At 45.6% G+C, this 27472-nt stretch overlaps 1 protein-coding gene across 1 annotated transcript in view; it reads right to left on the bottom strand.

Moving 5' to 3' along the window:
* DPT (dermatopontin) overlaps positions 1 to 27196 on the bottom strand; it is a 29020-nt gene extending 1824 nt beyond the window's left edge. The window contains exons 1-3 of the mRNA XM_035010889.1: positions 26849 to 27196; positions 14784 to 14909; positions 3340 to 3447 (exon numbers count right to left, since the gene is read on the bottom strand). Of these exons, the coding sequence (XP_034866780.1) occupies positions 3340 to 3447; positions 14784 to 14909; positions 26849 to 27153 (539 nt within the window). The 5' untranslated portion in view covers positions 27154 to 27196. The remainder of the gene's footprint in view (positions 1 to 3339; positions 3448 to 14783; positions 14910 to 26848) is intronic.
* Between the last annotated feature and the right edge of the window lie 276 nt (positions 27197 to 27472).

Genomic DNA, 27472 nt, shown 5'->3' with positions numbered 1-27472 from the left:
ATAGATTTGCTCTGTCTTGGAAAATGTGGTGTGGATACATTTCAATGAATGTTCTTTGCTAAGGGCAAGCCATTGTTCTTTGTTCACCCACTGAACAAAAATTTATCGAGTGCCTACTCTGCATGGTGTTCTTCCAGTGTAACATCGTTTAATGGCGATATGTTGATCGTAACCACTGTGCTCTGAGTGAGTTCAGTATATCAAGCATTGCAATGGTGTACAGTATGCTCATTTAATCTTCACCATGATTCATGATTTAGGTGGAGAAGCAGACTCAGAGAAACATGTGACCTTCTTTAAGATAATGAGGTGACAACTTCAGATTCCAAGTGTGTTGAACTGAAATCTTGCTCTTCGTCTTATACTACAATACCCCCATAACTACATGCCCATAACCCCATCAGAGGACACGGCTGTCACATCCTTTGCAAAGTCCCAACAAAGGGTAAATATAAAGAGTCATTCCATATATGATCACGCAAATCCTTCCAAAGCACAGCTGGGTCAGTTAATCTTTGAATTACCCTTCTCCCTTTCAACCTGCAAGGCTTCTTCCTAGGTTGGTTTATCTTAAACAACAACCAATACTGAGAAGGTCTCCCTCCAGCCTCTGATCTGGAACGTGGGACTGACCCCACTTCGTTCTGGGAGATACCTCTTGCCAGCAGCTAGGGGACATGCTGGTCAACCTAAGTCAGGCTTTGCAGTTCTGAGTCAGCTGCTCCAAGTCATTTGTTTACAATGATTAGGAAGAGGGTCTCCTGGTACAAGTCCTGAGAGTCTTGGTGTCCAACTATGTATTAGTATTTATTCCTGCAGCTGTCAACAGAGGACATGGCTTCTTTTAGATGGAGATTAGCAAATTGGTGGCGTGCATGTTTATCAGATGAATTTCATTACTGTAGGCAAGTCTTACTTATCTGTATACCAACAGACAGATAAGTAGGCTCTTAAGCCAGGCATTCACACTACTCTTTCAAGAGACTGTTAATTGATGCTGAGCAAATTTTAAACTTGGTCCTAAGAGAACCAAGGGACTCAATCAGGCTCAGTCTGATTTCTTTCCAGACCAGTGGCTCTCAAGCAGGGACACTTTTGCTCCCCAGGGGGATTTTAGTTGTCATAACTATGGGGGAGGGGAGGTTACTACTGCCATCTAGTGACTGGGGCCAAGGATACCGCTAAACATCTGGTATGACAGGACAGGCTCCTGCAACGGAGAACTTACCTGTCCCGGATGTCAATAGTGCTCAGGCTGAGCAACTCCGTTCCAGGAGGAACCCACTCTGATTTGCATATGGAAGGAAAGTCCCTGCCCAGTAGGTCCTGCACTGATGCTATTTCTCCGACGCTGTGGCCTTAGCATCTTTCAGCAGAGCTGAAGGAACACATGCTGTGGATCTTTAAGCCACCGATTGTTAGTGACAACAGCAAAATCACACGGGCATGTTCATTTTAAACAAATGCATGACATGATAGCTCAGTTTTTCAAGGTTCTGGGTTATTCTACATAACTGAAAAATTTCAAGCCAATAGGAATTGGATATTTTGATATGTATGCAGTGAAAATATCCAATTATATATATAAGCATATATATATATATATGCAGTAGTAATTTTGGAAGGTATTCTTTCTTTATTATATTCCTTCTTGCCTTCTTAACCAGGCAATGCAGAACTAATTTTCTTATTGACATGGAGACATTGTTAAGAATTCTGAACGCCCTACTGCACTGTTATCCAGTCTGCCCTTGGGGGCGACACACTTGCTAATTGTCTCCAGGCTCCCATGGTTTTGAGTTCTTAAGTCTTTCCTTTTCTTAAATATATTTTGTGTGCGTGTTATGTCGTTTAGCTATTCTCACTGGTGAAGAGTTTCATTTTATGTATTATTTTCCCTGTTCATATTTTAGTTTTCTGCTTCTAGAAAATAGTTAACTAAGCTACTTAAAAATGGATCTATGGCACCTGGGTGGCTCAGATGGTTGAGCGTCTGCCTTCGGCTCAGGTCATGATCTCAGGGCCCTGGGATGGAGTCCCTCATCGGGCTCCCTGCTCCTTGGGAGCCTGCTTCTCCCTCTGCCTCTCTCTCTCTCTCTCTGTCTGTCATGAATAAATAAATAAAATTTTTAAAAAAAATGGATCTAAAATAAAAATGATTAATGTGTGAGAAATGAGGGGTTCTCTTAGGAATAAACATAAAGGTCTTTGTGGAGCCTGCACCATGTAGTGTGCCTTTTCAGAGCTATTTAATGTTTGTTCTATTGTTTGTTTTTTTTTTAAGATTTTATTTATTTATTTGACAGAGAGAGACACAGCGAGAGAGGGAACAAAAGCAGGGGAGTGGGAGAGGGAGAAACAGGCTTCCCGGGGAGCAGGGAGCCCGATGTGGGGCTCAATCCCAGAACCCTGGGATCATGACTTGAGCTGAAGGCAGACACTTAACGACTGAGCTACCCAGGGTGCCCCTGTTTTTGTTTTTTTAAATTCTGGGTCATGTTAACTTGGTTAGGTGAGATGTCATTTCATTTGAAAACATAAATATCCCTGAAAGATAAGTCACACTCACATTCATCATAGTCCATTATTTAAGGAGTTAATGTAACTTTTGTTTGCAAAACATTTATTGGTGACTTTTCAGGAATTCATGTGCTGTGTAAAGTGATTATCACCTGACTGAAAATACCTGAATTTATCGACACCTCTGTCTATACTAGTTGGGAGAAGAGTTCTCATGTTCTTATTGTTTTGTTTTGAGTGTTTGGGATAGGATTGGGGAGCTTATTAGGAAAGGAGATGGAAGAAGTTTGTTTTGCCTTCAGGTTATGTAAATCCTCCCCTTTCCTTTCTAAGTATGGTGGAGTCCCTTCCCCTTCTCTTCTCTCCCTCCTTGCAACCCAAGATGGGGGTCATCTAGAGACCAGCATCGGCATCTGTGGGGTTCCAATTTGACAGTGGATGGTCCTTCAACCATTTTTGCCCTCTCCTCCTAACATTGGGTCAGAAAAAGTGCTCTTTGAAATCGAGTGAAGGGCAGAGCTTAGAACATCATGGGAGACCAAGATGAGGCTCTTCTGCTCTGAGTGGCCTGGAGCCCATCCTCATCTCCAAGGGTGAGCTATTCCATGAAATGGGTTTATGAGAATAGCTCCATTCCCATGGCCTTCCACCACCCAGGAAACTCTCAGTGAATTCTAGACCAAGTAGAAATAAAGTAGGGACACTACATCAAAAGCTAATGATGGTGATTAACATAACATAATAAAATAAAATTTAAAAAAAAAGAAATAAAGTAGGGAAAATCCCGGATGTAAATTCCTAGCCCCTGGGAAGGCTCACCTTTCCACTGCAGAGAAAGTGGTGGTTGCTCCTCGCATATAGTAGTCGTAATTGTAGGAAATCATGTCCATTTCTTCCCCATAGTGGCCTGGATATTCTGTGGTCAGCCTATGTGGTAAGAATAAAAGTTTAGAAGAAAAAGATAAAACATACTATTATTACAAAGAAGAGATGGCATTTGAACTTCATGGGAAACCCAAGCCAGAGTTAGATGGCCTCCACCAAACCATTTCAGGCTATGAAAAGATGGGTGGTTTCCTCCGGCTTCTCCTTTCTTCTTGTCGTTAAACTACACACTGAAAAAGATGTAGATAACTCCCCAGGCCTTGAGGAAATATTAATTAATATCAATATTAGTCCATGCCATTTAAGTCTGCTGGAATCATGTTTCCAAACTATGGATTGTGATTATTAGTGGATCATGAAATCAATTTAATTGGTTATTACCAAATGGGCTTTAAAAAAGAAAGAGTAGAAAATATCAGAGCACACACTAAAGATATGTTCTTGTGTGTGTAAAAACTTTGTTTCAAATATACTGTGTATGTGTATTTATGATGCATATATGGCGTGATAGTTTAATATGTATTTTTTTACTGTGAGTCATGATTAAAATGTATGAAAAATATTAAAGTAATACTTAATCCCCACAAAATTCCCCTTTTCCTTGCCCACCATTGTTTTGTGGCACCTGAAATAGTTCCTGCTACGTAGTATTTGTTGAATAAATAAGTGGCCTTGGGAGAGTCACTTAATCTTAGTTTCCTGGTGTATAGAAGAATAAAAGTTACCTTATACGTTTGTCACTGGGACTAGGAGAAATATGTGTGATGTGTAAATGGTAGAAGTTGAATCATAGGAACAATTTTGTTTCTTTTTCCCCCTTCTCCTTTTCCTTTTGTCCCCTCTAAGATTAAGTCAATTCCAGGCGTCTCTCTAGGTTTGCTGTGGTCCACCTGGAATAAATCTAGAATCTTTTGATTCTCATAAGGGGATCTTTGGGACCAAAATAGTCCTTTCAGTGTGACATGGGTCTGTCAAAGTCTTTATCTGTATCTCCAAGGCAGTAATTGAGCATCAGGAATTTCAACTGATTTGGGTTCACCAGGTCATTGTATGTTGTTGTTGTATATATGTTGATGATAGAAAGATGTTCCGCTATGTAGACTTAATATTGCAAGGATTGTCATGAAATCTTAAAAAGACTGATTTATAAACTGGAAGGTCTCCTAGGAGGATCTCAGTGCTTAGATGCAGCAAGATCAATGGTTAGCTCAAGATAACATGGAGTTAGCTAGAGCCCTGAAAGCCCATTCTCTAGGCTTACAATTGTTTCCTCACATTTTATAGCTGTCCTTGTTCTGAGACCTTTCTCAATACATAATTATGCTTCATTAGGATGTCAAGCCCAACCCAGATTGGGTTACATGTGTTTTCACTTAATGTGTTCATGGAGGGAAATAAGGCTCTGCTAATTTAGAAATCTATTTTGTGCTTCTAAAGAGACCTAGAACAAGGACTTCTTTCTAATGAAAGTGTTAAATGACTCATAAGTGGACTTAATAGGGCCTCACTTGGGTCCCATTGATTTGTGATCCCTGAGGATTCTAATAAGTGCTAGACTAAAGTTTATCCAAAAAAGAGGCATTGGTAGGAAATGTGAATAATGCAAATTAGGATTAAAAGACATAGGGTAGGAGGTGTTTTCCTTACTTCAGGGAATACAAAATATTTTCCAGAACTTGGAAGCACTCTTGGGATTCAGTGTATAAAAGCTAATTGCCAAACATTTTGATATGTTCTAAAGCAGAATCGACATATGGCAATACTGCACTAAACTAAATATAATTGCCAAAATTATTTGGAAATAACCAGTCTAGATATTTATTTTTTAAGTTTTTGCTGATTTGATGTCAGATTACTTGGTTAGTTAAACAAATATGGAATAAAGTAGAAAAGAGAGGCTTGCATTTAAAAAAAATCATGAAGTTAAGCTTCAAAGGGGAATAATTTATCCAATACTTTAACTGGCATTCTCTATTGCTTCATTTTTGGCAGTGATCAGATACTGGCCCCCCGATTAACTCGACAGTTTGTCTGGAAGCCTCCCTTGTGGGGGGGTACTGCTATCCAGTAGATTTCTAGATTGCCCTAGAGAAGGTGTGGTGCATGCTCATTGGTACATTTCCAACTTGGTCTCAGCCGGGTTTTTGTTTTACTTGATTTTTGGTTGTTGTTGTTTTGTTACAAAACTGTGAGATAAGTTTAGCCTATCTTACAGAACCTTGGATTAAGAGGACCAGGGAAGGAATTTGGACATTGATGGAAATTATGCCTGCTTTATGAAACTAAAAACTCAGAAGAAAAATGGTCCAAATCATTAGTAGAAAGTGAACCTCGCAAAGACCATACATAGAGGGGACTGCTGTTTCAATATGATCTAAGATTCTGAGTTTTAGAACCAGATAGATGTGTCTCCATTCAGTTCTTGAAGACATCATGCACACACAAAATGTCTCAATAAATGAAAGCCCCAGTAATAGCACCTCCGAGAAAAAGCAGAATTTAAACTGTCAGCTAGACACTGAGACAGGGCATAGGGACTTGTCAAGAAATTAAAGGAGGCTATAAGGAAGTAGAAAATCAGGGTTTCATAAGCGGTGGCATTGGGCTTCCTGAGGGCGGGTGGGGAAGAGTTCTGTGTGGTTCTAGCTTCCTTGTGAATTACTAGGTCACTACAGGCAGCTTTTTGGCAAAGCATACTTCGTACTAAGCATTGTCATACATTCTTAGACCAATTACAGCAATTGAACAAGCCTTCAGCTTGGTAAGATGAAGGGAAGGGCCAGTCAGTAAGACGCCTTTATTCAAAGCACTGAAATGGATATATAACTGAAGCTCTTCTTTTTTTTTTTTTTATTTATTCATTTGAGACACAGAGATACAGAGAGAGAGAGAGAGGGAGAGAGCATGAGCAGGGAGAGAGGGAGAGGGAGAAGCAGGCTCCCCGCTCAGCAGGAAGCCCGATGCGGGGCTCGATCCCAGGACGCCGGGATCATGACCTGAGCCGAAGGCAGACGCTTAACCATCTGAGCCACCCAGGCGCCCCTGAAGCTCTTCTTTTGGGATCCTTACATACCCTTTTCCAAAGAACTCGTGTGTGTGTGTATGTGTATGCGTGTGTGTGGTGTGTGTGTGTGTGTTCCTCCTATCACTTCTGGATGAGTGAATATTGGGGTACACTTTCTCACCCCATAATATTTTCTCTGCCAACTGCAGGCAAGACGAGACAGGACAGAGAACTTGAAAAGAGCTTGAGAAAAGCCTAGCAGGAACTTGATAATGTAGAACCACTTGTACAACTTCTTAGATGGGGTTGAATGAGATGGAAGAAAATTAAATAAATCTTAGGAGCTGAAGACAACCCAATCCAACTGAAGCGATTTTTAAGATTGATAGAAGATATTCTCATCTGAGATTCTTTTTTTTCTTTTTTAAAGATTTTATTTATTTGACAGAGAGAGACACAGCGAGAGAGGGAACATAAGCAGGAGGGAGTAGGAGAGGGAGAAGCAGGCTCCCCGACAAGCAGGGAGCCCGATGTGGGGCTTGATCCCAGGACCCTGGGATCACGACCTGAGCTGAAGGCAGACGCTTAACCGACTGAGCCACCCAGGCTCCCCGCTCATCTGAGATTCTTTTTTTTTTTTTTTTTTTTAAAGATTTTATTTATTTATTTGAGACAGAATGAGAGAGAGAGAGAGAGCACATGAGAGGGGAGAGGGTCAGAGGGAGAAGCAGACTCCCTGCCGAGCAGGGAGCCCGATGCGGGACTCGATCCAGGGACTCCAGGATCATGACCTGAGCCGAAGGCAGTCGCTTAACTGACTGAGCCACCCAGGCGCCCCTCATCTGAGATTCTTAAAGCACTGAAATTATCAACAGATCCGACTAGAATCAAAACATGGCAGCTGAGCGGTCTGTTATCAGAATCGGAGCTGCCTGCTGCTGAGAGATGTCCTAGCTCCTATGCTGTGAAAATTGGACAGAGCCAGCCCGGATATACGTCCTCACACCCATTTTAAAGAGGGGAGTAGAGATACAATTTAGTTGGATCAAGAGTCCAGTTTTACTTGTTGTCAGAGGTTTGAGTGAGGACCAGTCTTAATAGTTGAAAGAAGGGGTTTTAAGTCTATTCCTCAGAAGAGAGTGACTAAGTGTAAAATGGCATCAAAATCCACCTCTATTAGTGATTAAGGAGCAGTTAAACCTAGAGTCAAACTTCACAGCAGCAGGATCTTTTTGCCACATGCCTGATCTGCTGGCAGTGAGGACAACTGGATTACAGTCAGCCAGGATCACATCCTCCACCTTATCCTGCTTCGTGGGGCACCAGAGAAGCACACCCCACAGCCTCCCTACTGTAGGAACTGGAAGAACACCCATCATTTACACGTTAACAAACCAGAATGGGGGTGCCTGAGGAAGCTTCAGCTTTTCTCTAAACAAGTATAAACTGAGGATGTTTTCTGACCCATTCTTTGGTGAGCAACCCACGTTCAAATAACATTTTTGAGAAGCTTCTTCTGGTCAACCCAACCTCTAATTCTGTTTTGCCCCTATTTTCTCCACTTCCCAATCAGCACCTTATTTTAAATATCCTATTCTAATGTCCTGTTACTTATCAGCACCACATATGTAGCATTTGATTAAAAAAAAACAAACAGGATTCCTCCCCCCGCCCCCAAACAAAACAACAACAAAAACCCCCAGGATCCCATAAAAGCATCTTGTTTCATGATGATGACCAATCTGGTGAGCTCCTTAAGGGGTCAGTGGTACCTGGCAGCATATAAACCTTAACAATCTAGTTCACAGTGGCATGGATGAGAAATTCAGCCTTTGTAGAATTGATGTGTTGAGGTTGGCTCACATTCTACTACCAGCTACAAGGAGTATGTCCCTCTTGGACAGGAAAATCAGTGAGAAGTTTTTAAATAAACAGAATTTGTTCATGATCAATCCTCTTGCATACTGCTTTTCCAGGGAAGCTAGCAGGAATGAGCATATTTCAGGTTAGACTATTTTGCTAATGGCCTGGCATCCCCAATAGGAGTTGCATCAGAACCTGTTTGAATTATTTTTGCAAAGGTGAGAAAAATAAGACCTAAATGCAGTTATGCACGAAGGAAAGCACCTGCAAAGGAGCAGCCACCTGGCTTCCCCTGCCAGAGAGCTGGGGAACTGACCCCATGGGGCTGAATGACCAGGTCTCTGTAGCCACCAAAGTGCCCTCCTCTGCACTAGGGAGAGACCCTAGACCCTGGGGGGATGAGACAGAACCTTGCATGTTCATGTCTGTCTTCTTGCAGCATTTTGAAGATTTATATTTCAAATGGTTCAAATATGTATCACCACAGAGGGAAACACAGTTCCAGAGATATCTCTGACTTAAATTAGAAGGAGGAAAATCTCTAAATATTTTCCAAATTGCTCTCTTGGAACCAAGTTTCTTGCTCACCGTCCACGCCCAGGGCTGCTCAGCAAGCACATTTCTTTCCATCCCTACTGGCTTTCATCAGCCACATTACATCATGGTCACCTTGGTCCTAAACACTGACATCTCCAACATCTCTGTTCCAGCTGAAATAACGCCTTTCTTCTTTGTTTTCTCCCAGATGCTTACTGTGTTGCTACCTGATACTTCACCTGTGTGGGTCTTACTTTCTCCTCTGGATTGGGAGAGCTCAATACTGTGCAGAAGGCATGCGGTTGGGAGGCAGACAGACCTGTTTGAACAGAGTTTGGAACTTTGAATGGGTCACAACTTCTGCACCTCACTTCCCTCATTTGTGTGAAAGTGTCATATTTTCTGTGTGTGAGAAGTGAATGAACTAACACATGAGCACATGCTAGATGCTCAATAAATAAAAGTATCATCATCATCATTACAGGGAATGAATGGAATCAAAGTCTATAAATTGTACTTATTTTATATCCATTCACATTGGCTGGCTGATTAAATAAATTAATGAATGGAGGAATGAATGATTGTCTCTAGATTCCAGTAAAGGCAAGTAGCTAAAACGGAGTGTGGGTGTCTTTATCTCTATAATAACAGCTTTCAGCTTGCTCAGAGGAACCATCATAGAAGCTGCCCTTCTTACCAGCCTCTGGGCACAGTGCTGAGTGACACCTGACCAGGGGCGGGAGGCAACAGAGACGGCCGTAGGGGTGCCTATGACGTCATTCTTGTCCCTGTCATGATATCATGGGGGACTGGTCGTGCAAACACCACCCATCTTGTATTAAATTCTGAGCCATGAGGTGAGGAGTTAAAGATTAGCTTTGATCGAGGTTTTGGGGTGGAGAGAGGAGAAGAATGTTCTAGTTAGCTGATTTTGTTGTTGTTAACTAGAGCTACCTAGGAATTAAGAAAAATACTCTCAGGTGTAGGACTTGAGCTTCAGGGAGAGAGGGGAGATAGGCAGTGGAGGAAGTGACATGCAAGAGTCATCGGATCTCAAGATTGGGAGAAAACTGAAATGTCATCTATGTTGATTCTGAGGAGTAACATTTTTTTTTTTCATCAAAACATAATATGTAGTGAATCTAATGAAAGGCCACAGGTCTGGAGGAGAACCATGGAAAAGGAAATCGATGCTCAATTCAAAACCGTCGGTTCCCAGGACCCAGAGCCTGCGCCTGGCCAGCCCTGCACGCTGGTGGGGGACAGTCTAGTGTGGGGCAGGCAGCAGCTCAGCTGCTTGGGAACTGGGGAGTTATTACAAACAGGCTCTGAAGGGTTGCGGCTTCTTCAGTGACATGTGTTTGCGGTTTGCAGACGACTGGTCTAAGAATGTGAATTCTCGGGGCGCCTGGGTGGCTCAGTTGTTAAGCGTCTGCCTTCAGCTCAGGTCATGATCCCAGGGTCCTGGGATCGAGCCCCTCATCAGTCTCCCTGCTCAACGGGAAGCCTGCTTCTCCCTCTCCCACTCCCCCTGCTTGTGTTCCCTCTCTCTCTGTGTCTCTCTCTGTCAAATAAATAAAATCTTAAAAAAAAAAAAAAGAATGTGAATTCTCATATATAAATAAATATGTGTAAAATTTACATATGCATCCAACCCAGTGGGGACTGTTTAGTGACAGCATATCTGAGTCTATCAGAAATTCACTCTCTGGCCAGAGTTCAGCGAGGCTGTAATATCCAACGAGAAACTTCTCAGTCCGAAATGAGAGCCGCACCTTGGTCCCCACCAAACAAATAAATCTCGTGCTCATTTGGGAGTTGGTTGGATAATTTGTGTTGTTTTCCTGCAAGAGCGGTGCCATTTCTGAATCCTTAAATGTTTGCAAACACAAAGATGATTGATGCTCATTTAGCTAGTTCAAAACATGGTCAGGCTCAGTGCTACAGAGTGGCTTTCGAAGTGGGAGAGAAAAATGTCCCCACCCACATGCGTCCAGTTCCCTGGGAGGTAGTTCAAACCAGTTTAAGTGACGTGAGGGAAGGGTTCAAATAGGAATGTTATCAGCAGTTTTCACAGTGGGAAGGTGTGGGAAAACACTTCTCCCTCTGACGGACTGTTAGAAGGATCAAACAAAATAATGCTTGTGAAAGAATCCTTTTCAACTCTAAAACATCATCATACCACTGTCAGGTTTCACCACTGTTACTGTTTCTACGGGCCTGCAACATTCATTCAAAAAATTTATTAAGGGTCTCTTTTGTGCCAGGCAGTACGCTGAGATGCTGAAGAAATAAGACTTAATTTTTGCCCTAGAGGCTTCACGTAGTTTAGAAAGACATAATATAATGTCATGACTCAGGCAATTTAAAGATGCCACTAAAACGTCTAGACACCGCAGTGGGATAGTGAGTCATGCACTGCATACCATGGTGCATACTGCAATCTCATTCGGCTGCTTCTCCAAGTTTCCCTTTGAAAAAATACCATTTCCTTAGATAACCACAGTGGCTCTCAGCTCTAACACCGTGCAGTCAGAAATAGATGCAGCTAAGCAAAGCCTTCCTCAGAGGGGACTTGCTTCCAAGTTGACTTGTTGTGTCTTTCTGAGTAATTCTCTCCTCTTTTCCCCCATGGGTTCTGCTGACCATTAATGACATGTCTTGGTGGTGGAGTGGGGGGGGAGGGCGAAGGAGGCCATTGCAGACCAAGGCTCTGGGTAAGTTTTGCCACTGGGCTCTGAATGTCTCGGGTAACTGAGGAAAAGTTGCTCATCTTTAACCTCAGGACTTTGTTCCTACGTATATATTTCCATGTTCATTAAATTCTTAACATCTTAGCAATTGGTGGGCTGCATCTAAGAGAGCTTGAAAAGTCCAAGTTCTAAAGTACGTGAGCAGAAGGACATCCAGTGCTTGTGGGGAGCAGGAGGAGCCTGGAACCAGCCCCCACCCCCCCAAGTGACCAATGGCCATCTGGAGCATCATTAGAAAATCAGTGGAATTTTGAGACATAAAGATCTGGATGTCTTTTGGGTCTCAGCATTCAAAGAGACAGGGTAAACTTCAAGCAACAATGCTCAGGATAGTGATGCAGATCACAGACTCCACAGAGTCTGGGGACTCTGGGAAGATGAGCTATTTCCCCTTCATCCCACCCTTACCTCCATTCACCCCCACCTCTGCTGTTAGGCAATTTCTCCAAAATGAGTGAGACTCCGTTTCTTGCCTGCCTTGTCACCAAAAGCCTTGGGCCCTAAGTCCACTCCCTGTTGTTACTCTGTTTGGCCAGAAGCCAGGTGACCAGCCAGTGACTGTGTGACCAGTAGAGGGGCAGACTCTCCCACCTGTCTTGGCAGAGAAGCTGGTCCTCACAGTGATGGAATGGGCTCCCTCCTCTTCTGCCTGGGGGGCAATGAGTCAGTGGCCCCCTAGTAGACTGTCCAAGTGGACCATCTCTTGTTTCTCTGCACACCCCGCTCCAGCCACTGGTTCTGCTTCCTGCAGGGCGATCCCACCCCTGACTGTGATGACCTTGGGTAGAGTCAGCCTTTGGAAGGCCTGTCTTTTAGGGAGGAGGCTGCGTCTACCCTGGAGCTGGGAGGGCTGCAGGGGACAGGTCAGCTCTGTGTGATCATAGCCAGTAGCAGTACCGGACATATACTATCTCATTTTATCCTCGCAGAGTTAGGAAGTAGGCCAAAGTTATTCATTCACTCAACACATGTTATTGAGTGCCTAATAAGTGCTTGGCACTAGTTAAGGGCTTGGAATATATCAATACAGAGATCTTTGCTTGTATAGAGTTTACATTCTAGGGAAAGGATGGGAGAGTGGGATTTAAAAGCAGAGTTAAAAAACAACAACAACAAACTTTTAGAGTAAGTAAGTAAATTATATTTTCTGGGCCTCTTCACCTTATTCTGCATGCCCTTCAGAATCATTTATTCCAATATTTACTCAATAATTATCAAGCAGACACTACGTTCCAAGCATTACACTGGGCACTGGGGATGCAAAGATCAATGAGTTCCCTGTATGCTCCAGAGGCTCCCAGGCTAGACCCAGTGTAGTACACTAAGAGCTGTAACAGACATCCATGAGGGGCAGAAACTAGGGCCCCCAGACACCTGGTCCTCCCGCTGCCCTTAGGCTGTGCATCCTCCCCACAGGGCCCTGAGGTTTTCCTTTGGAGCCTAAGGGGAAATCTTGCTAATGTGGTAATGGATTAACGGACTATTAGTTTGTCGCCTACTCTTTCTGATAATTTATTTACATTTTAACTGGCTTTTAATGCCTCTCAACAAGGGAGGCAGATTTCACCATTGGGGGGGCTTTCTGTTAGCAGACTGGGGACAGGAAAATTGGGGAAAGCCCTGCTTCTCAGGTCACAGCAGCAAGGCAGGCTCCTACCTTCTCTCCCCACTCAGTGGGTCCCAGTCGTCTTTAGGACCTTCACCCTGTCTTGGCAATCAGTTCTGGGCATCTGGATTGCCTTTTGCAAAAGCACCTTTGGCGTCAAGGAATTTTTAGGGCTTAAAACAACCTCAAAGATCTTTTGGTGGCCTTCAGGGAGTTTGAGGGCTCCTGGAAATTCTGTGTAAACTTTTGTCTAAATATGCTGAAGTGTATTTTCTTTTTCCCGAAGACAAGATTTATAGCTTTCATCAGATTCTCAAAAATCTCAGAGACCCAGCAAAGTTGGCCATCATTTTAAGTGATGGACTTGAGTCCCAAAGAGAAGGAAAGTGGCATTCCAGAGACAGCACTGTTAAGAGGGGGAGGAGGGGGAAGAAGGGAGGGAGGGGAAGGTGGGGAGGGGAGAGACAGGAACTCAAGTTTCTTGTCCCATCAGTGCTTCCTCCACACGACCCCAGCATGTGCAGGCTTTAGGTCTTTGCTTCAGGATCTGTCACAGTTTTGTCCTAACACCCTAGCCGTGCCTGCTCACCTGCCGTGGTGGGGTAAGAACTGCTTTATGGGGGCAGCTTTGGAGAGCTGGAACAAGCCCCTGCTCCATCCTACAGCTACTGGCTTTGAGCTCTGGGTTTACAATTTATCATTACTTTAAACAGAAAACTCTTAGCTTTTGGAGTTGCCTGTGCCGAGACCCATGGTGCCCTGCTTGGGCATCTGTGGAGTAATACTGTCCGGTGGCAGAAGAAGGCATAACCCACAAGGCTGTCCTTTCTAGCACCACACTGCAGAGAGATAAATCCCTTGAGTGAGCCACACTTCAAACACTTCAAAAAAGTTGACACTTTGGATCCCTTTGTCCAAGGCAGAAATGCTGGGCTTGTTTTTAGACTGAAGAACTTGGGACAAGTTGTGTTGTCAACACCCATTGGAAGTTATCCGGGTAAATAAATATATACACATTCTCCTAGTCAATTTGAAAGCTAGGTAAGGGGATATTTGGCATCAGCCCAGGGAGCAGGAAAGAGCAAAATTATACAAACTGGAATTACAAATTGATCTAGAAAACACTAGCCTCTTTCTTTGGTCTATAATTATAGACTATGTTTGCTACTCTGACCGGTGACAAGGAACAAATAGGTTCCCAAACAGGTCCAGCAGCCTTGGATGTGATGAGAAGTTATTGTGATAGAGGGAAAGAGTCCTGCAACAAGAGTCAGTAGATCTCAGCTCTAGGGGTGACACTCTCACGAAATAGCTGCATAACTTTGGACAAGGGACTTCCTTGTTCTATAGTTCTGTTTGTTTCTTCCTGCCAAAAGAGGGGTGTAGATGCATTGGCTTGATGAGCTGTGAGGTCCCTCCCAGAGAGAATATTCTAGCCTTTTCATGAATTTTGTACATTCGTTTCCTTCTACGTGCTGCCTGCTGCATTCCAAACTTGTTCGTGACAGCCCAGGCTCATCTGAAGTCAGAAACGGGGACCAGAGCGCCCCCTCCCCCCCAAGCTCCCCTCCAGCCCCAGGAGTCTTGAGGTGTTGTGTTTGGCTGCCAGGCTCACCAGCAGGAATACGGACATCTCTTGCCGTACCGACAGCAGTAAAACTGCCATTCCCGATCCAGCACGGACTCAAAGTAGCGGCTCTGGAACCCTGCCACCAGCCCGTTGTTGGAGCACGTCTGGTACCTGAAGAGAAGAGAACAAGTGAACTAACGGCAAGAACACCCAAGACCCCAGCTCCCACAGCTCCTGAGCCAGGCCGTGCTTTGACTGACCTAGGTTCCTGAAATTTATGCCTCTTGTTTTAGAGAAGGAGGGGAGGGGCAGAAGGAGAGGGCAAATCTTAAGCAGGTTCCGTGCCCAGCACGCAGCCCCATGCGGGGCTCGGACCCAGGACCCTGAGATCATGACCTGAGCCGAAATCAAGAGTCGGACGCTTAACTGACTGGGCTACGCAGGTGCCCTAGTTGCTTCCATTTTACTGCAAATAATAAAGACTTGCTATATTTGTGGAAATAACATGCTCACCATTAAAATTCAAATGATTCATAATATTTCAGCTGAAGGAAATTGGGGAGCGCAGCTCCTGGTAGACGTCTATGAATTTATAGTTAGAAGCAAGCATAAATGGATGGATATAGAGGCATCTAGACTTTTACAAATGCAAGATTGTATTATTTATGCTACTTACAAGAGAATACACTTTATTTTACTTAAATTTAAAATAAAAAGAAGACAGAGAAACACAATGATTTGATGCACTTCAAACAACATTTCTTTTGCTCAAGAGCAGAGCCCTGGGAGTTTGCACGGGGCACTCATTCACTCAAGCCCCACGTACCTGCAAAGCCCAGGTGGGCACGGCACTTGGTCCAGGGCACCCGGTGGGAAGCTGGGACCACATCCCCAGGTTCTCACCACTTACCCAGGAATCTTCTTACTGCCCACTCGACTGTAAGCTCTACATAGTCAGGACGGGTTTTGCTTGGATTTATCCTCAGTGCCCACAGTGGGTCCTGGCATATGGAAGCACTCCTTACAGGGTGGTGACAGGAAAACTAACCTCAAATTCCCTGTAGGGGTCTTTTTCCTGTCTTATATGCTCTGTTCTAATTCTTCAAAGAAGGTGACCCCTCCTCTCTGGTCCACAGACCCTCCCTGCGGCCATGGGCATTGTCACTCTTTCTTTCTAGCTGGGCTGCTGATGCCTCTGGGGGTCAGCCCCTTTTATCTTCACAGCACCTTCCTAACTAAGCATTGGCTTTAGACAGTGTGATCATTTCTTCCTTTGTCCCACCTCCAGTACTACTTTCTCCCATCCCTGCCCCAAATCCCACCAGTGCCCAAAGTTTGCCACTTTCTGCTGGATGATGACGATGCTGTTGTCCACCCGGCCTTATGCGGGGTGGTGGTCTCTCACAAGTCCTTCCAAAACCAGTCCTTAGCTCCATCAGGTTCTCTGCATGTCCCTCCCCCCACCCCCCAGCCATTGATCATGCTCCCTCTCATGAGTGAGCAGAACAGGCGGCTGCCTATGTGTCATGGCTTGAAAACTTCTGGAACACAATCCCGTTTTCCAAGTACAGATAAGTTCCCCGGAAATATAACAGATAAAGTAAGAATAATTGCTCTGTGCTGATAGGTGACAGGGACCTTGCTGACACACAAACTGTAGAACCATCGGTGGTTTCTTTGTAATTGCCAGAAATGATCTTGTGGATCTGATGAAACTAGATATTAAATATATTCGATGGCTCTGATTGGAAGGCATCTGTCCTTTTCATTCATTTATTATTCATTTATTTATTCATGCATACCTACACTCAAATATGCATGTGTTTATTTGTTCATCCACTCAACAAGCTTGTACCCAGCAATTCTTCTGTATCAATCACCACGCTTCCATGCTGAGGGCAGTGAGGGATGGGCTTAGTATTTGGCCAGTCACACGTATTAGCCGTATTAGCCCGAGGTGCCTGTCCCTGGGACTTGTAAGAGGTTCTGACGGACCCTAGAGAGCTCAGCTACGGCAGATCAGGATTGCAGATTAAAATGTGCCTTGAGACCCATGCCCTTGACGTCCTAGCCTTCTTTGCTCTACCACTGCTCACAGCTCACCAGGAGTGGTGCCACTTTGGAAAACACCTGGCACATTTGGGAATGTGATTGGAATGGAGTGTTCGGGTCCGGGACGGTGGATAGTCCAAGATAGTCTATTATATCCTAATTCTAGCAGTGTGAGTGAGAGCTGTTCAAGAGAAAGCACTAAAAGTTGTAAACAAAGCTTCTGTGATCTTCCTTCTTACCATCATGACAGTTCTGGCTTCCTCTGAAACAGTCCTTTCAAAACCGAGCCAGGTTGTAGTTTCCCTGTGGTTCTTCTTCCAATTGTTTGGGTTTGTCCTGTGCACTTGGATCACCACAGGGGACAGTGTTCCCAGGGTGGTAAGTTCCCTTAAGTAAAAATACATGTAACAAGATAAGCTGGCCTGTTTCATGGGGTACCAGTTCTGAAGGAAATCCAAGTTCTGTGAATTCCCTGCTGGCTGTCAGCCAGGCGGCCTGCCCCATGATCCTGTGTGGGGAGTGTGTGTGTCACTCCCTCACACACCACCTCAGATAATGCTGCCCTGCGAAGATTAGAAAACCAAGCAGAACTCTCTTCCAGCTTCTGTCCCACGGCCATCCCATTTTGGTAGAGTACTGGAGTTTGGTAGTGCATGTGGCCAGGACAATGAAATCCAGAATTGGATTTTTGTTGGGGTACATTTTCACACTCATGTGGGGATCAGTAGAGCAGAATGGCTAAGAGCATGGACTGTGCTGCTGGACTGGCTGTGTCACCTTGGGCAGGCTTCATACTCTCTATTGGCCTCAGTTTTCTCATTTGTAAAATGGGCATAATAATGGCACATACTTATTTAAGTTATTGTGAAGACCAAATAAGACAATGCATATATATTCTGGTGCTTAATAAATTCTTTATTATTGTCATCATACTTTCATTTTGCCTACTCGACAATTGTGAGTGTACTTGGCCAAAGCTGCCTTGGCTCCCCAGTCTCCAGTCAGAGCAAAGCTGGTGGACTCCAGTGTATTCCCTGAGCTGTTGTTTCCCTAAAACCAAGCACGGAGGTTGGCTGTCTTGGTTGCTGACACACACCCACTTTGTAGCATAGATACTTGAGTGGATAGTAAAGTCCTTAAGGGAAAAGATCACTCAATTTTCAGTTTGAATTCCCCATGGGGCCTGACAAGGCAGGTCTAGCAGATGTTTAACAGAAGAACGAATGAACGGATGACTGGTCAGGCGTCCTCCAACACCAGAGGCAGAGTTGACATTGAAGAGCCCATCACTCAGATCCAGAAAGGGCCCTGACATTCCCCCCCAGAAGTTTCCAGGATCTGGAGTGAGTGATGGTCTCCCCACATCCACTTTTTCCCTCAGGAACCAAGCCTGCTCAGGCTGAGGGCGTGAAATGAGCAGAGCTTTGGACTTTCCTCCCCTCCATTCTTGTCCCTTTCAATCAACTTTTTGTAAAAGCACCTTATTTGGCGAGACTCACTTAGACATTTGGCCACATCTGCAGGATCACAAACATGGGAACAGGCAGGAGAGAAGAGGGGTGAGGGCAGCTGTGAACACGAGGGGCGTGGGGGAGCAGGAGAGGGCTGGCATCACTGACAGGATTCAAACTCAATTTTTAAAAAGTGGCCAGTGATGAAAAGACACACCGAAGGCTCTGCTCCACTTCTCAGCACCGGCTTGATGCTCCTGAATGGGCCTGCAGAAGAGTATGGACCCAAGACTGCAGGCTTCTGGGTGGATTGTGATGGGATCCCAGAGGAGCCGTGGGCACGGACTCCCTGAGAACATCCCTTCGGAATCTGAGTCCTTGGATGCCCTGCTTCAGAAGCTGTCTACTCCCCATTTCAGAAGGCAGACTTTCTTTCTCACCATCCCTTTGAAGGCTGAAGGCTCAATTTTGTTTCACAAACTGGATCATTGTTGGTCCTGCCCCACCTGACAGAAGAAACTTTCTAGAAGGCAAATCACAAGGCAGTTAGTTATCCTTTCCCTGACAATATTCAGGGACCTTCTCTGGGAGGGTGGCCTTTTGAAAGTGGCTTATCTTGGGACCGTGCCCCGGAAAGCAAAGACAGAAAACCTTCTCCTGTGTCAGCAGCAGTAAAACAAAGAAGCGACAGGGTGCAGACGAAGAGCTGTTGTTGAGGAAGCAGCAGACCCAAGTTCTGTCCCCGCCCTGTCATTACCACACTGTGTGGAGCCTTATTTAAGTCACTCTTGGCCAAGATGGAAACAGGAAGAGCAGGATCCAAATGCATTTTTCCGAGGCCAAAACTCTGTACATGAGCTATCAGGGGCACAAAGAATTGGTCGAAGACTGTCTTCTGCTTCTGGTCCATTCTCTGGCCAGGCTTTCTCTCTGTCTCCTGTAGTCTTCACTGGGTCCAGGCTCTTGGTCAGGCCAAGTGATGGGGGTGGGGACTGGAAGGTGTGCATATGTCTGGTCTTGTTGGTGAACTCTTCTATGGAGTTTTAGTCCCTCCTTCCAATCTTTGCTGGTTTTGGTCCAAACTTATAAAAAGTTCAAACTTATGGCGATGGGTCTGGTGTAGAACAGGGTAAAGCAGGGCCATCTTGGTCAAGCTTTCATAGTCACATCAAATGGATGGGCTGGTTGTTCTGGTCTCTTTCCTCCCAGTTCCACAGACATGCAAGGTGCTCCAGGCCTGTTAGCCAGTCTCCAACCACACAGCAGAGATGGAATAAGAGCTCTCAGCACTGGGGAGACCATGTGACACAGCCTCCATGACTCCCCCCATTTTTCCCCCAGTCCAGCTTGATGAGGGCTTAAGTTCCACCAAGACAGATTCATTATTTTAGAATAAAGCTTTGAGTCCTGTTAATTCTCTTCTCCCCAGATTAATCCTTTGAGTTGCTCTAAGGCATTTATAACATAGAGCACAGGGTTTTAGAATGTTCATTAACTCTTCCAATAAACCCTCATCAGAACCTTCTCTCTGCCTGGTACGATACTTGGTCTGGAATTCTTTCCAGAGGGCTATACGAGTTAGCACGGGCTATGGCAATACAGGGATTGGAGAGAAGAAGTAGACTGGCACTCCAGCCAGAGAAGAGGAGCAAGAGACTGGGTGGGGACATTGGGACAGGGAAGTGGCAAGAGGCAGAGACAAACCCAGTTTGGGGGCAAGGTGCAATAGTGCAGAATTTCTGGAGGTAAGCGCTGCACTGCTGAGCGCTGGGCTTTCTGCCACTCAGGTGGGGACGTGAACAATCATCTGAATAGCGCTGCGCTGAAGGCAGTCTCTTCTCTGCCTGCCCGCATCTGAGGAAGAGTCCTCCTGCCTTCCGTGCATCTGGTTTCAAGTCTGCCTGCCTGTCTACCAGGTTTCCAGATGGTGACGCACAAATGGGCTGCCGAATACCTTCTCTGGATTAAAAAAAAAACCAAAAAAACCCCAACATAGCAGGACAGAGAGAGAAAAACAAATTCACCCCAAAATACCAACTCCTGCCCCATTTTGGAAAAATACAAGCAGTAGAGACTATCCCAAAGGTGTCTGAGAAGATCCGGATTATCTTATGTGACGTATTAATGTCTTGAGATCAGTTATGGCCTGAGAGCAAATGCAGGTCATGCGGGGATCTCAGCCTCAGCCACAGGAACCCATGAACATCAATTATCACAATATTTGTTAACCCAGAGATCTAATGCTGCCTCAATGTCTATCTGAAAATGTGACCGATATTCAAGACACTCATAATGTATGCTTAGATATTTATAGATCATAACTGAATTATATGTTCCCCAAACAAAGTGGTACACATCAGGGGCCTTTGTAATGTAGCAATTTATATTTGAGCTCCAGCTTTAAAATGGACTGTGTGATATGTATCTCTTTGAGTTTCAGTTTCTACAGGGTAGTCATAAGAGTGAAAATAAGTAACCTTTGTCAGGGACCTACCGCATGCCAGGTGTTGTGCTCAGCACTCTAACCCGGGCTCATTATTTCAGTCATCAAAACATCTCATGAAATGGGCTCGCATAACCAGTTCTCACCACCACCAGCGTGTGACACATAAGGAAACTTGGGTTTAGAGACGTTATGTGATTCTCTCAAGGACGCACAGTCAGTAATGCCTATATATTATCTCATTTACCTCTCACTACACGTCTGTCTTTGTAGAGGTAGAAACTGGGGCTTGGAAGGTTGACATAACTTCCATCAGAAGGAGTGGGGTGGCATTTTGAGAACTGTCCTGTTTGACTGCAAAAGTTATCTTTCCATTACTTCAAGATAACTTGAAGAAACACACACACACGGTGCACACACACACGCACAGAGGAAGATATCCTAACTCTGGGAAATCTCTTATTTATTGGGAAGATTATGTCTGGCCGGTACCCCCACAGAAGCAAATCCCCTACCGGGATTAGTGAAACTTTGCCAATCTTATCAGCACAGCCAAGAGCCATTTTTGCAAAACTCAAGTTCCCCCAGACACCTGATTCCTAGTACTTAGAAGAAGAGTGACCTCGATGGGGAGTGGGCAAGAATCGTGGAGCTGCCATAACCCTTCTCCCACACTCGCCTTCTTGCCCTCAGAAGTCACTCTTACGTGGATGTGATATCTTCTTTAGCCCAGCTTTATCCAAGAACAGAAACGACACCAGCATTTCACATCGGCCAGCACTGGGGTATCAGAATGTCTGGCTTGGGCCCTGTCCTCTACTGCTCACCAGCTCCCAGGGGGCAAGTCTCCCAGTGCTCTGAGCCACAGTCCCTCATCTGTAAAACAGAGAAATAGTAGTGCCTGCCTCCTGATAGCACCATGAAGATCAAATAAGATTAGACTACGAGTAACTCAAGGGCATAGACTGTATGTCATTCATCTTCATGATCCTGGAGTCTGGCAAAATTTGTGATAATAAGCATTTGGTAGTGAATAAATGAGCAAAGGAACGTATAAATGGGGAATGCTTATAAACTACCAAGCACCGCAGAAATTAGGCCTAGGGTAATAGCACCTACACGGAATGCACCTATTTCATGGGTTTTTCAATTGCAGACTCTCTTGGCCTTCATTCCTCATCTACGATGCAAGGACATTGTTGTGGATTTTTTTCCAGGCCCCTCCTGGCGCTAAGCTTCTTTGATTCTGTTGCTGTTTGCCTTTTAAACTACCAGTATGTACTCTACTAGCCGGCATCCTTACTTTTAAAAATCTTTTTAGTTTGAAGTGATTTTAGATTTACAGAAGAGTTGTTTCCCTGATCTTATCTTTCAGAACTCTGGTTCCTTGATCAACCCTAAGGAATTATCACTGGTACAACCCTTAACTCCAGACTTTGTTTGGATTTCATGTTTTCTCACTAATGACCTTTTTTTGTTCCAAGATCCAAACCAGAATACCATGTGGCATTTGGCCCAAGTGGCTTTTGAGATAAAGAGCTCACTATTGCATTTTTGAAATTATTGGGACAGTAAGATTTGGGGGATAGTAGGATGGAAATCTAATTAAGAATTCATCCTGGGCGCCTGGGTGGCTCAGTTGGTTGGGCGACTGCCTTCGGCTCAGGTCATGATCCTGGAGTCCCGGGATCGAGTCCCGCGTTGGGCTCCCTGCTCATGGGGGAGTCTGCCTCTCTCTCTGACCCTCCCCTCTCTCGTGCTCTCTCTCTATCTCGTTCTCTCTCTCAAATAAATAAAATCTTAAAAAAAAAAAAAGAATTCATCCTGAGGTAAGTGTGTCCAACATCCTCTGTGCATGTTATAGAGAACTTCAGGAAGTCTCAGAAGACCATCCTGCAGGGCAGCAAATGCAGCTAGCCAAAATGAGAGGTGAACAATAAAGCTGGGCCCTATATTATAGGTAATGGGATCCTGAAAACCAAAAATATGAACAAAATGGTTTCCCCTGCTGGAAAATCTGCAGGCTTCTTTGTTGAGTGTGGTGGGGGGTGGAACACTGACTGGGATTTGAATTACCCAAAGCACGCACTAGTCTGATTTAGTCTTGCATACATATTTAGTGGTCCTACTATGCACCGACTTATTCTAGGCCCTGGAGAATATCCTATGCAGCGTCAAATAAGACAAAGTCCCTACATTTGTTAAGCCTGTTTTGAAGGAGACAAACACTGTACAAATACAAATCAGCTAATGACAGGTGCACCACAGCAAACATAAAGCAGGTTGGGGCGTAGAGGGTGGGAAACTTGGGTTCAGACAAGGTGGTCTGAAAAAGACTCTCAGAGGAGGGGGGGCTCTGTGTGTCCTGAGTGCTTAGAACCATGAATCAGGGGCATTGCTCTGTACGACACAGAGTCCTGCTCTCCAGTAGAGTCAGATTATGGCAAACTGAGTTTCTGCCCTCTATTCTCAGCTTCAGATTGACCTTAATGCTAACACAGGTCTTGGGACAGTTTTCCTTTCTCCTCTTCTCCGTCACATGACTGGCCTTTGGTGAATTCATAAATTTAAATTGTCAGCTGTGAGAGAAGCTGTCATTTAAAAACACCTTCCTGAGATCCTTTGAAGCCCAGGGCCCTCCCCGGGGGCTGGGGGGGCGGGGGAAGCAGGTGCCAACAAACAGAATGCTGTTCTTTTGAATTCAGGCTCCATGTAAATCTGGCTTGCCCCAAAACCAGCCTCATCAAGTTCCAGATTCATTAAACCTTTATTGACCGCCTGTGATGTGCCAGGCATTTCTTTACATTGAGATTTAGAGTCCCGCCTCTATACATTTCTCCTGCACGCACACAGTGACACCCCCTATTGTGAGGCGGGTGCCGCACCCTCCTTTTTTTCCGGAATGAGGAATCAAATGCTTGGGACCACAGGGCTAAGAGATGATAGAAACAGGAGCTGTGAATCGAGATTTCCTGGTTCTAAGACCAGAGCTCCGTCTACCACATGACAGCTCAGCCTCACTAGCAAATTCCAGCTTCCATTTTGCTCCACACAGGACTCACATGTCCTCTAGCCTGTGCCACGTCGAGTTAGAGATTCCCTGAGAACAACCGAGGCATGCCCTGAAATGGCAAAGTGCCACTCTTGGGACTCAGGGAAAGCCTCCTGGTGGCCATTAATAGGGGAGCCGGCTTGCACACTCCAGAATATGGCCCCTGAAGAGGTGGCTTTCTACAGAGAAACTATAGCGAACAGCAGTGTTATGAGCCACCCAGCCCATGCTTGGAACACCTTTTATTTTATTGATTTATTTTAAAAGATTTTATTTCTTTATTTGAGAGAGAGTGAGCAGGAGGGAGAGGGAGAGAATCTGAAGCAGACTCCGTGCTGAGTGCAGAGCCCGATGCGGGGCTCGATTGCAGCACCCCGAGATCATGGCCTGAGCTGAAGCCAAGAGTCCGACGCTTAACAGACTGAGCCACCCAGGCACCCCATGGAGCACCTTTTAAATCTGTGCTTCAGTTAGCCTGTGTCTTTAGTAGGTCCTATATATCGTTGTCAAATCTGTGTTTTAGACTCCTCCTCCCTCTTAAAATAAACCTGCAAGCTGATTCACTTATACAAGGCAGCCAAATTCACAAAACCGTCCACAGCTCTTCCCCCAGAGCAGATTACAAGCTTGCAGCCCATGGGAAGTGTAACTGCCCCTCACTCAGCCTATTAGCAAATTCTTTCCTTCCAGATTTTTCACTGGGACTGAAGTCTAAACTCAAAGCAATAATCATCTAAAAAAGTGCTTCTGGGGTAATTGGTATCAGACCTGGGGCAGTTGAGTTTTACCATAAAGGAACTGTTTTTCATGTTTGTGCATTTTTCACTCTGTGATTAGCAGAGTAGGAGGCAACAGGGGGTGGAAAGGGAGAAGGAAAATCGTTTGAGTCAGCACAGCCCAAAATGTGGAGGAAGAGGGTGGAAGAGTGATCTTACCCGTCAGCCTCTTATTGGACTCCCATTGGCCAAAAAAAAACCCATCTCATGTCCACTCCCTTCCTCTTTTGCTTTGCTTCAAACAGTCTGGGAGTTAATGACAAACCAGATGCAAGTTGGCAAGTTTAAAACTAAACATCATTTGCCTTCTCTCCCTAGCAGGGATAAACACAAGGATCAACAGAATGCAAGAAAAATCCAAATGCATTTTCAAGGCCAAACAGAGCATGCGGTATTGGAGTTGTGGATTCTTCTGAGATCACGTAGTGTGACCACTCATTTTCCAGATGAGGTAGGAGCCTAGAGAGTTGAATCCCTGGGGCAAGGTCACGTGGCCTTTAGAAGCTGGGTCTGAATCCAGGCCTTCTGACTCCAAGCCCAAGGCTCTTCCTTTGGGGTTAAGAAATCATCTCTGAGCGCTGTTTTACTATATGGCTCAAAAAAGGGGCATTAGAAAGGGGCCCCGCCCATATAACGGCCCCCTAGATGGATGGACTAAGGTGGTGCTGTGCTCCATGCCAGGCAATGGGCCTGGCTAAGGGGATCTTTGAGGTAAGCCTGGACTCTGAGTTGGTCACCTTTCAGAAGGAGTTTTGAATAATTAAATCTGCTCACCAGAGGCAGTGGGGTAGAGAAGGGAGGCCCAGTAAAGGGCCCCACCTGCAGCTGCTTATTTGACCCACTCCCCATTCCTTCCACAAGCTGAGCCCCTCCTCAGCCACAGTAACCAAGCTGGTCCCCAAACCTCCCGGGCTCGGCTTCCACTATGACCTTGCAGATCCCATCCTCCCAGGATGAACCACTTCCCTGAGTCCAGTCCCGGCCCCTGGCTGGGCCAATGGCCCACATCAGGCGGGGGCAGCAGGCTCTCGAGAAGCTCATCACTGTGGCCAAGGACATACAATTTGGAGTTAAGACTCACTAGATCCAAATCCTGCCTTTACCACTTTTGGGCTGAGGAAACATTTGGGTCTCTAGACCACAATTTGTCTACCTATAAAATGACTTATAGATTTGTTTTGAGCATTAATGAGATAATCCATATAAAGCATCAGCATGGTGCTACCTCAGGATAAACACTCAATAAATGGCAGTTGTTTTGACTACTCAGAAGTCCCCTCTCTTGCCCGGTTCCTGCACACACGCGTCAGTGTCTTTCCCTCCCGGGGTCTCATCATGGTTCAGTCTGCTGATTGTGCGGTCCCCCAGAGTTTGACCACCCCAACCCACTCTCCACCATGCGCTGCTGGAACCCTCACAGAGTCCTGCTCTCCAGAAAACCCAGCGGCAGCGGGGCTTCCTCCTCACTGGACCTGCCTCCCCCAGAGCCCACGTCCCCCATCCCACCCCCCAGGGGTCCTGCCTTCCCATCCAGTCTGCATGAATAGCCAGCCTCACAGGCAGTAGTACTGGGATGGGATCCTGACCGAGGTCTGGGGCTGGGACTGTCACACCCCACAGCCAAGCACCAGCTTGGACCATTTCCATGCCATTGACTGTGGCAGAGCCCAGTCAGGCCAGAACAGCACTTCTCCCTAAAAGTCTTCAGTAAACTATTTTCTGGCAGTGAAACCCACTTTAAATTCAGACAGAGAGAAGGACCTCAGTTCCTATAACCAAGAGAGCACCTTTTAGCAGGGCAGTAGAGAGGTATTTCATTTCCCTTCTCCTTGCCTAAATTTCTTTGTCCCCTCTCCCCCATTCACTTGTTTTAAATCTGCATTTCTCAAACTGTCCACGGTGAGGGTCCAGTCATTTATTGTCCCCAAACTCTTGTGGACCAATACCTTTGCAAAATAGTAAAAATAAATTACTACAAAACGAAAATGCCATTTGGACATCACAACACTGTAAAGTGTCTTAAAAACCCTCAATTCCTGTACTGATCTTTTTGCGGGCTAGTAAACATTTCGCAGACCCACGGTAGTTCCTGGACGAAATTGAGAGGAGGGCTGCCTCTGGAAGGAACGGAACCACAGAGGAGCCCATCTGCCGTGGGCACTCCCCATCCTGGGTTTCTGTCCTGTCATGTAGGCTGCTGAGCAGCCAGCCCTGCCCCAGCCGCCCCGAGAATGAGTTCCTGGCCCCATCTCTGGAGGCTGGGGTCAAGCGGCCCCCAGGGGACAAATGTGCCGTCATGGCCGTGCCCCCCGTCCAAGAGTGCAGGCTGCCCTTACCACTCCATTCCAGCTCTGTTGATTTCCTCCCACCAGCACTCCGTGGGCTCCCCGAGGTTCTGTGGCGTGGGCATGCAAGCGTAATTCCACTGTCTGTCCGAGCCTTCATTCTTGTTGAAGATGCTCCTCACGGCCACCACCACCTGCCCATGGGGACACTGGTAGCTGAAGCCCTGCCGGTTCAGATTCACCCACCCGTCATCACTGTAGTCGTGGTACTGCTGGTAAGGATACCCGTAGTCTCCGTACTGGCCCCAGGCCACGGTGACCAGCGGCAGAAGCACCCAGAGCAGAGCACGGTCCATGCTGCTGGGCTTCTGGCAAACACTGTCACCCTAGGGCCGCTGGGCTGACCGTTTTGTACAGCTGCCGCTGACATGTGGCTTCCAGATGTGGGTGAGCAAGCTCCAACTGCAGTGTGTCATCGTTCAAGCAGAACTTTTCGGCGTGGAGATCCTGGCCACAAGTCCATCCAGCTCGTTTTAAGGTGGAATTCTAGGAAAATGTGAGGAACATACAAATGAAAGAAATTCCCTGGAGAAAGAATAATTCCGCGCATAGATTATAAAAGCAAACGGCTTCACAGCCCTTAGAAGCCTTCACCGGAGAGGACCGCGTGTCTGC

Source organism: Mirounga leonina, unplaced genomic scaffold, assembly GCF_011800145.1.
Source record: "Mirounga leonina isolate KUSES-001 unplaced genomic scaffold, KU_Mleo_1.0 Mir_154, whole genome shotgun sequence".
NCBI classification, from domain to species: Eukaryota; Metazoa; Chordata; class Mammalia; order Carnivora; family Phocidae; genus Mirounga; species Mirounga leonina.
The sequence above is the reverse complement of the archived record's forward strand: the minus strand, read 5'-3'. Positions and strand labels throughout refer to the sequence as shown.